The sequence below is a fragment of the Rhinopithecus bieti genome, unplaced genomic scaffold (genome assembly GCF_001698545.2).
Source record: "Rhinopithecus bieti isolate Rb0 unplaced genomic scaffold, ASM169854v2 scaffold_81780, whole genome shotgun sequence".
Lineage (NCBI taxonomy): Eukaryota > Metazoa > Chordata > Mammalia > Primates > Cercopithecidae > Rhinopithecus > Rhinopithecus bieti.
The window spans coordinates 308,908-318,748 of record NW_016830359.1 but is presented as its reverse complement, the minus strand read 5'-3'; the positions used below and the strand labels follow the sequence as shown (position 1 = coordinate 318,748).

The 9,841-nt window shown below is 46.5% G+C and overlaps 1 protein-coding gene and 1 long non-coding RNA gene across 5 annotated transcripts in view; one reads left to right on the top strand and one right to left on the bottom strand.

Annotated features, from left to right (window-relative positions):
- ZNF582 (zinc finger protein 582) overlaps positions 1 to 859 on the bottom strand; it is a 13,652-nt gene extending 12,793 nt beyond the window's left edge. For 3 of the 4 annotated variants that reach the window (XM_017865369.1, XM_017865371.1, XM_017865372.1), the window contains exon 1: positions 483 to 859. In XM_017865369.1, coding sequence (XP_017720858.1) covers positions 483 to 495 — 13 coding nt within the window. In that variant the 5' untranslated portion in view covers positions 496 to 859. The remainder of the gene's footprint in view (positions 1 to 482) is intronic. The other variant, XM_017865370.1, reaches the window with a different exon arrangement.
- A 79-nt stretch (positions 860 to 938) lies between these two features.
- Positions 939 to 5,297, top strand: LOC108524324 (uncharacterized). Its single transcript, XR_001884023.1, has 3 exons — positions 939 to 1,311; positions 1,475 to 1,704; positions 4,746 to 5,297. It is a non-coding gene; the product is annotated as an uncharacterized LOC108524324 (long non-coding RNA).
- Positions 5,298 to 9,841: the final 4,544 nt, after the last annotated feature.

The following is a 9,841-nucleotide window of genomic DNA, read 5'->3' as shown; positions in this document are numbered from 1 at the left end:
TTTTTTTTTCCTTTTCTTTTTTTTGAGACGGAGTCTCGCTCTGTCGCCCAGGCTGGAGTGCAGTGGCCGGATCTCAGCTCACTGCAAGCTCCGCCTCCTGGGTTTACGCCATTCTCCTGCCTCAGCCTCCCGAGTAGCTGGGACTACAGGCGCCCGCCACCTCGCCCAGCTAGTTTTTTGTATTTTTTAGTAGAGACGGGGTTTCACCGTGTTAGCCAGGATGGTCTCGATCTCCTGACCTCGTGATCCGCCCTTCTCGGCCTCCCAAAGTGCTGGGATTACAGGCTTGAGCCACCGCGCCCGGCCAAGTATAAGTTTTTCTAAACTAGCGGTTCTAAATCTTCTGGGGTCTTGCAACTCTCTGAGAACCTCATCAAACAAGATTGCCTCTCAGATTTAAAAAAAAAAAAAAAAAAAGCACGCGTAACAGTGAATGCAAAACATCCGCAATTTCAGGGGGTCGGAGACCCCTGCGCACCCACCTAAGGGGTCCATGCACCTGGCCTATGAGGCCGGACGCAGAAAGGGGGCGCCAGCCGGCGCGCGCCGCGAGGGCCGGCGGGAAATGTAGTCTCACGCCGGTAAAGCCACAGAGCGACGATGGGGCGAGAAGTCTCAGTTCTTCTCAGGCCTGAGACCCTCCTGGCCGCGGCACCAGCTCCTGCTGGACCCCAGAGCATCTGGAAAGCTCCGGAGCCCCTCACCTGCCGCCTCCTCGGGTCCAAGTGCCACCGCGGCCGCGCCCCCAGCAGCCCACGGCGCGCTTCCACCACGGTACCGGCGGATTCGCCGTGCGCAGCCGGAAGATGGCGCAGACGCACAAAGTACAGCGATGCTGCGCCATGATAGGGCCGGCGCCGCAGTGACTTCTGGGAAACATAGTCTCTAGGCGTGAAGGCAGCAGCCCGGCCTTGAAACCGGATCTCGCGATGTTTCGAGGTGAGCCGCGCGCAGGCGTGCCTGCCCTGCGCGCGGGAGAGAGTTGTATGTTCGAGTCCCTGGGTCCCTTTCTGGGGGTTCTTGGTGCTGTGCTATCTGCGTGTGATTCTCTAGCGAGAGATTGTGCGCGACTGACCAAGTGGGCAAGGGGCTGTCACTGTGTGTGCGTGATTGTTGTGAGGGTGTGTGGTGGTCGCTTCTGACTCCGCGTGGGTCGCTGAATGTGTGACTGGGACCGTTTAGCGGCGGATACATAATTGTGTGCGGCTGTGGAAGATTCCCTCATCCGTTAAGTTCCCATTTCCGTGGAACAGCAGTTTTACCAGAAAGTTTGGAAGGAGCCTTCAAGTTGGAAGCGTAAGAGTTTATCTGGTAACTTATTTTAAACATTACATATATGGCGAATTAAATGTGGGTTATGAAGGAGAACGCAAAATAAAAACGTTATAAACATGTAAAGGAGTTTTATGGGGCGGCATCTCTTGGCCAAATACCAGACCGCCACAGGTAGGTGTTAATTCTCTCTTGTTTTTAGGCGGCTTTGGTGCCATCACGTGTGAGAAGCCCAGGACTTTACACATCCCGAGCCAGTGTGGTCCAATATGATGGGGAGTCCCGAGTGCCAGATGCCGGTCAGGACGTGTTATTCTGGGTCTCAGAATGAGGAAGCCCTCCCTGTCCGAGATGGAACAGTTTGTCCTTGAGTCAGGCCAGGAGTCCTGAGTTACTCTGTCTTTTGATTTGATCCTGTTTCCCTCAGACCTGGTGAGCTCTATGGTGTAATAAGTGGGTAAGAGTGTGAACCCTTAACCATCTCTGAGACTGGAGCCAGAATGCCTGAACTCTAGTCTTTTTTTTTTTTTTTTTTTGAGACGGAGTCTCGCTCTGTCACCCAGGCTGGAGTGCAGTGGCCGGATCTCAGCTCACTGCAAGCTCCGCCTCCCGTGTTTACGCCATTCTCCTGCCTCAGCCTCCCGAGTAGCTGGGACTACAGGCGCCGGCCACCTCTCCCGGCTAGTTTTTTGTTTTGTATTTTTTAGTAGAGACGGGGTTTCACGGTGTTAGCCAGGATGGTCTCGATCTCCTGACCTCGTGATCTGCCCGTCTCGGCCTCCCAAAGTGCTGGGATTACAGGCTTGAGCCACCGCGCCCGGCCGAACTCTAGTCTTAGAGATGTGCCTCGGTCTCCACATTTGAAAGTGAGGATGATTATAGCATCTAACACATCGAGTTGTTTGGGAGGAGTAACTGAGCTAATATGTGTAAAATAATGCTACTGCTGCTGGATAGGGATGATGATGTGACTGAAACTAATGCTTTCTTTCTGCAAAGATGCTTTTTCCAAAACACACCATATTGCCTCTTTACACATTCTTCAGTCCTTGCAGGCACAGTGATGTGGTAGAAAGCACACTTTTAGAGTTAGACAGGTGTGGATTCAAATGCCATTTCAGCCATTTATTAGTTTCTTCATGCCTATCTCAGTTTTGTTTTGTTTTGTTTTGTTTTGTTTTGTCCATAAAAGGAAGAATGTAATGCTGGGCTTGCAGTTTTGTCCTGAGGGTCAAATAAAATGATGTAATAATAGAAGCAAAGCTCAGAGGTTGGTTAAGAGACAACTTCCGCAAAGATGGTTGAATTTCACACTTGTGAGCAGAGTCGAGGAGACAGTTGTAGATTTATCCTACTTGACCTTATTTGTGGTTCAGGACAGTGTTGTGAGTTCAAGAGCAGAAGGTAGATGCAAAAAGTCATCATCTTTCCTAGGTTCTCTGATCTTGGGAAGGGACGAGTGGCTCTAGTTTCCCTTTAACATCCCACTGTGTGTGTCTATATGTACATGTGTCAGTATTTGCTTATGGAGGAAAGGAAGGAAAAGGACTAAACAGGTGCAAAGCCAGCCATCTCTCAGGCTTTCTTCTATACCATTTTTACTTTCTCACATTTATTAATCTGCCAGAGAGTAATTTAGAAGATGATGAAATGGCCACTTCTGACTCTGAACCAAGCCTCTGAAGTCATACACCATTATACTCTTGGTCACAAAATCAGCTGTGAGTCTAAGTAGGTGGAGGCTACACAAGAGTATACATACTAGGAGGCAGGGATCATTCAGGGTCCACTTAGCAGGTGGCTTCCAGTTTCTTCCTTTTAAGAGTATGAGAATGCTCTGAGCTGGCCTCTCCATTCCATGGAATCCATAGGTCTTTAGTCAGCCACTTCCCAGTACACATTCCTGTGCCAAAGCACATGCAGAGTTACTCCAGCAGCTCCCTCTCCTGTTACCCACCACCCTGCCCCACCCAGCCATATCCATCCTTCTGCCAGATTCCTTCTATTTCAGGATCACCCATTATCACTCGAATGAGATCAACTGTGGGGAGGTGGGTCATATTCTGTTGTGCATAGTAATCCAAGCAAGGAATCACACAACAACGAAGTGGGCTCTAACCCAATCTTAGCTACTTACTCTCTGAATGAACTTGGGCACCTCCCCCAATTTTTCTGACCTAAAATCTGTGCACTATAATAATAATAAATTTCCATGGAGGAAGTATAACCTTTTCAACAAACTGTGCTGCAGCAACTGGACATCCATAGCCAAGAAAGAAAAAGGATAAAAGGCTTTTCTCCAGTACTAATCCAGGAGAAAAATAAATGTATTGCATCTTCCTTGTGACAACTGAGGATAAAATACGTGTGGCCTTCTCTATCTGAGGACTTTTTTTTTTTTTTGAGACGGAGTCTCGCTTTGTCACCCAGGCCAGAGTGCAGTGGCGCGATCTCGGCTCACTGCAAGCTCTGCCTCCTGGGTTCACGCCATTCTCCTGCCTCAGCCTCCCAAGTAGCTGGGACTACAGGTGTTCGCCACCATGTCCGGCTAATTTTTTGTATTTTTAGTAGAGACGGGGTTTCACCATCTTGGCCAGGATGGTCTCAATCTCCTGACCTCGTGATCTGCCCGCCTCGGCCTTCCAAAGTGCTGGGATTATAGGCATGAGCCACTGTGCCCGGCCTCTGAGGACTTTTTTTAAGAGACAAGGTCTCACTCTGTCACCCAAGCTGGTATGCAGTGGTGTTCCTGGACTGAACCAAGGGCCAGGCTGCTTATTCTCGCAGCCCAATAACAAGATGTTGATGTAAAAGAAGAGAGTTTTATTTCTGTAACCAGGTACAGGGAGAGGGCCAGAAAAATATTGCCAGACAACTCAAAATTACAAAGTTTTCCAGTGCTTATCCACCTTCTAAGCTATATGTCTACATGTAAGTGTGCATTCATCTAAAGATATAAGTGATTAATTTCTTCTAATCTATAACTAAGGTCTGAGTCTTGGGAACCTTTCTCCAGAGCCTCAGTAATTTTACTTACTCTAGTTGGGTCCAAGTGCCAAAGGTGATTACCCTTACCTTGTCTCCTACTAAGTTATGGAGGTCTGGGGAGTGCCTTTAGACCCTCAATAAAACTTGTTTAATCCTAAATGGATCCTGGGATGAGGAGTGTGACCATTCCTTCATTATCTTGTCATGCTTCAAATCAGCAGCCTTTGTGTTAGGGCACTGGCTCTCTCAGCCTTTAATATTTAACCTAACCATTTAGTCAATGCTGGAACAGTTGTTAGGGAGGCCTGCCTGTTCAGCTTGTGTGAGATCTGGCTTGCCACAGTGGCACAAATACGGTTACTGCAGCCTCAACCTCCTGGGCTTAAGCAATCCTCCTACCTCAGCCTCCCAAGTAGCTGAGAACACAGGTGCATGCCACTACACCAGCTAATTTTTCTTTTCTTTTCCTTTTTTTTTTTTTTTAGAGATGGGGGGGTCTCACTGTATTGCCCACGCTGGTCTTGAATTCCTGAGCTCAAGTGATCATCTTGCCTCAGCCTCCCAAAATGCTGATGAAGCTGCATCGTTGTCTAGGGTAAATACCTGAGCTTCGTTGTCTCATGCCAAGGGAATCGAGGACGCGGACACACAAGAAGTGAGTTTAAGAGCAGAGATTTAATAGGCGAAAGAGAAAAGAGAATAGGCAAAAGAGAAAAGAGAATAGCTCTAGCTCCTGCAGAGAGAGAAGGGCTCCCAGGTAGGTCTTCCACAGGGCACGGGGTTTTGTAGACGGGGTTTTGTAGGAGGTGGCATCTGATTTACATAGGCCCCAAAGATTGGTTGGACCAGGTGTGCCAATCAGAAGCTGGCTGTCCCACCCTAATCTTTTATTATGCAGATGGGGTCCCTACCTGGCCGGGGCCATGCTGTCTGTTCCTTACTGTATACTTCCCTTTTGGTTGACAAAAGGGAAGATGGAGCTGCCATGTTGGACATGCCTGGCCCCCAGGTACCTTTTTCCTATTGGCACAGCTGCCGGCATTCATCCGTGCAAGCTTCCAGCTTGCTTATCTATGTCTGCGGCTTGATTTTTCAGGCTGCTCTTTGTTAGAAAAGAAATGACTTGGGGGCTGCTTTTCATTAAAAGGAAAACTATACCGAGGATTTCCTTACCCTATCTGCCTAAATAATTTCTTTTAAACTCCTATGTCACTTGGGATTACAGGCATGAGCCACTGTGCCTGGTAGAGGGTTTTTTGGTCTTTATTCCTCAAGATTTTGCACTTAGATAATTATGTTAAACTTAGGTGTGCTAGGTAGACATATGTCTGCTGATTACCTATTAGGAAGAATGTGGATTCCTACTTAGGGAAAAGGAGTCAGGCTGGTGGGACCAGCAGAAAGCAAATAGATAAAGCAAATAAGCTATAGATCTGCATTTTCTTCATGGTCCAGGATATATAAACAAAAAAAGGAAGCAGATATGCTATAGGCTTGCTTTTCTTTATGGCCCAGGACATATAGCCCTCCTGAGCAAATCATGAACATAACTCACAAACTTCCTGCTTATCATCAAACGCACGCAAACATTTATCATCAAACACCTTGGGTGACAGAAGAATGCAGGTTAGCTCCCTGCTGCCTTGGCGTTATCAATCAGCCCAGGAACCATCCTATAAAATCTCCAGCAAGCCTTTGTTTCCTTGCAGTCAGCTCCTCTTCTGCTGATTCTGCCTGTCGCTCCCTGATAACATACTTTCATACTGTCTTTAATAAATCTGTCTTTACCCACAACCATCTTGGTAAGTTCTTTTACCTCTGCACCACCAGCCCAAATAGTTGCTGCTCACCTGAGACAAAGAATAAATGTGGTTTTTAAGCAAATCAAAAGTTTACTTCGCGACTCTCACCAAGCTTTGTAGAAGGTTCTGCCAAAAGGAGAAGCTTAAGAGATAATGGCTAAAAATAAAAAATGTTACCATCTAGCCTCCTCGGCTAAATGTAACCACTGCCCAAGGGGTTCTTCGTGCTGACTGCGTTAAAAAAAGACCATGGCATTGTAGTAGAGAAAGAGGTTAACAGACATGAGGCTGGCCACGCCACATGGGAAATGGAGTTCGTACTCAAATCATCTCATCCAAAGCTCTTATATTAGAGGTTTTTCAAAGTCAGTTTGGGGGAAGGGGTGGGGGTAGCCAGGTAACAGGTGCTTGCTGCTGATTCGTTGGGCTGGAGATGAAATCATAGGGGGTCAAAGCTCTCCTTGTGTGGTTGAATTGCTGCTGGGTGGTACCACGGGAGCTGGGTTGGTTAGTCCAAATGGAACCATCAGGTCCAGGTGGAGCCATGGGTGTCAGACATGAAAAAACCCAAAAAGATATCTCAAAAGGCCAATCTGAGGTTCTACAGTGGTGATGTTATTAGCAGTAGTAATTGGGGAAGTTGCGTATCTTAAAACCTTTGGATAATGGCTGACAGTTGAATAATGGCACCACCTTAGCAGGACCCATCCTCCTCTCCTCTCAGACGGATGGCTCCCATTCGCTTTACAAAAGCAGTTGAGTTTTGGGCAAAGCCTGTTATTTAAACTATAGCGTAAGTGTGTTCCAAAGTTAGCTCAGCCCTATAGCTCAGGAATAAATTAAGGGAAAGGCAAGATAGATGGGTTAGCTCAGTTTACTGTAATAATTCTTCTCACTGATACAGTCTTTGCAAAGGTGGTTTCATAAAGATGCCTACTCTCTTCACGCATCTGTGAAATGTCAAAAAGACTGCCAAAACCTGGAAGTTTACTGATGCCTTATTTTAAACAAGTCTTGTCTGTCTGGTTTGAAAAAGCGAGGGGAAGATATCAATCATAACTTTGTTCAAGACAGTGAGTTCTAAGTTTCTCTTCAAAGAGTCAGTATGTCAGTATGTTCAGTTCTTTGTTCTCCATTTTAAAGTTTAACTTCCTCATTCTCTTCATCTCCTTGCCCCTAGTTTCAGTAAACAACCTCCCTGCCAGTTCTGATCACTAGTTCACATCTGCTCCCCTGGTCACCTGCTCCATCCTGAGTCACCCCGGTCACCCACTCTAACCTAAGTCACCTTTAGTCACCTGTTCCATAACAGTCTTTCCTGCCAAAACTGCTCACCCCAGCCCTCTGGCTCTTACCCCTGCTGTCTTTAAAATGGCCCATCAGAATTAGCTTAGACTGTGTGGTCCAACCCTAGCCAATAGGGGAATGATGCAGCAGTAGGGGCTACCTACATCAGGGATAAGAACCCCTTCCCCTCCCTTGTTCAGGTGTGCTCTCACCATTGCTCCATCCGCAAGATGCACCCTTCTATAGAAGTAAAATTGCCTTGCTGAGAAAATTTATGTTAGAGTGCTACTTCTTTTGAGGCAGCAATTTTTTTTTTTTTTTTTTTTTTGAGACAACGTACTGTTATTTGTTTGACCATTCTTCTACTTGTAGCTGTGGAGTCTGGTAAGTAAACAACAATGAGGAAGGGGCCCCAGGTGGGGAAGAACAATGAACAATTGTTCTGAGAGATGGCTAATCAAACAACTCGAGGTCACAATGACCTCATTCCTCATAGCTCCCTCCAGTATGACCCTGTAAAACCCTTCCAGCTCCTGCCTCTTTGCAGACAGCTCCTCTGCTGAGCTGCCCGTTGCAACCTTGCAATATATTTTCATACTTTCTCTAATACATCTGCCTTTCTTTACAACTGTCCTGGTAAATAAGAGACTGTCTTCTTTACTGCCTTTGATATAGGCCCCATCTAGTTGCTACCCACGATAGAAGCCATATTGTTTATGTTCAACATTTTATTGCAAACAATGTTTCGGCTGGGCTCCATGGCTCACGCCTGTAATCCCAGCACTTTGGGAGGCCCAGGCTGGCAGATCACGAGGTCAGGAGATCGAGACCATCCTGGCTAACACGGTGAAACCCCGTTTCTATTAAAAATACAAAAAAATTAGCCAGGTATGGTGGCACGTGCCTGTAGTCCCCCATCTACCCAGGAGGCTGAGGCAGGAGAATGGTATGAACCTGGGAGGTGGAGATTGCAGTGAGCTGAGATCGCACCACTGCACTCCAGCCTGGGTGACAAAGCAAGACTCCATCTCAAAAAAAAAAAAAAAAAAAAAAGCCAGGCATGGTGGCGTGTGCCTGTAATCCCAGCTACTTGCAAGACTGAGACGGGAATCGCTTGAACCTGGGAGGCGGAGGTTGCATTGAGCTGAGATAGCAACACTGCACTCTAGCCTGGCAACAGAGCAAGACGCCCTCTCAAAAAAAAAAAAAAAAAAAGTTACAGTTAGTTTTTGCTGCTATCATAGTTGCATTTTTTTTATTTTCTCAAATAAAATTCCCAGCTTCTATGATGCTCTTTGTCACTGGCAACTTTGGTCAGACAATTACATGAAACAATTGAAGGGCATAACAGGATTTTGGAAGGGATGGTACAGGATTGGGAGACAGAACTAGAGATAGGAGTTTATAAAATATTTTCAAAAACATTGAAGAATAGGAATAAGAGAGTATGATATTGTGAAATATATATTTGATCTTCCTAGTAGAGAACTCCTAAAATCCTTAGGAACTACAAAGTAAGAGTAAAAACTCTCTGTTTGCTAACGAGTTGACTGATAGCTGGCATCCCCTATATAGTTTCAGGATGCGGACTGGTTATGGAAAGACCAAGGCATGACTAGAAGGCTGGGACATTCAACCCCACCCACAACCCCAAGGAGGGGAGGGGATTTTAATCAACCATGTCTATGTAATGAAGCCGTAAAACTCCCAAAAGACAGGGTTCGGAGAGCTTCTACATAGCTGAACATGTCGAGGTTCTTGGGTGCAACACCCTTTCTTCTGTACCTTGCCCTATGCATCTCTTCATCTATATCCTTTGTAATATCCTTTATAATAAACCAGTAAACATAAGTGTTCCCTGAGTTCTGTGAGCCACGCTAGCAAAATACTGAACTGCAAAGAGGGGATGGTGAAAATCCCAATTTGAAGCTGGTGGGGTCAGATGTTCCAGAGACTGGACTTGTGAGTAGTGGGAAGGGGGAGGCAGGCTTGGGGACTGGGCCCTCAGCGAAAGGTGTCTGACCCGTCTCCAAGTAGACAGCGGCGGAATTGAACTGGAGGACACCCAGCTGGTGTTCGCTGCAGAACTCATTGAACTCACTGCTTGCTTGGTATGCGGGTGCTTGGTATGCGTGGGGAACTCCCCCATATTTGGTTAGAGAAGTCTTGTTATGATTAGTTGTCGAGATAATAGGAAAAAAAATACACTTTTTGTTTTTTCCACTGATTCAGAGGGCATAACTGAAGGAAGGAAGAACTGAAAGAATGGTCTTAACACTCTGCTTCGCTTTTCTTGATAACACGCATTACTTCCCAATATGCATCAGTGTCCTTTATTATTAATTTTTTCCTATTGAATTCTTCCCGCATTAGAACGCTGCTTCATGAGGTGGGGATTTTGTCTGATTGTTCACTGCTGTGTGCCCAGGGCCTACGACAGTGCCCCACACAGTAGGCGCTCAATAAATGGCGAATGAAAAACAGGGTCAGGC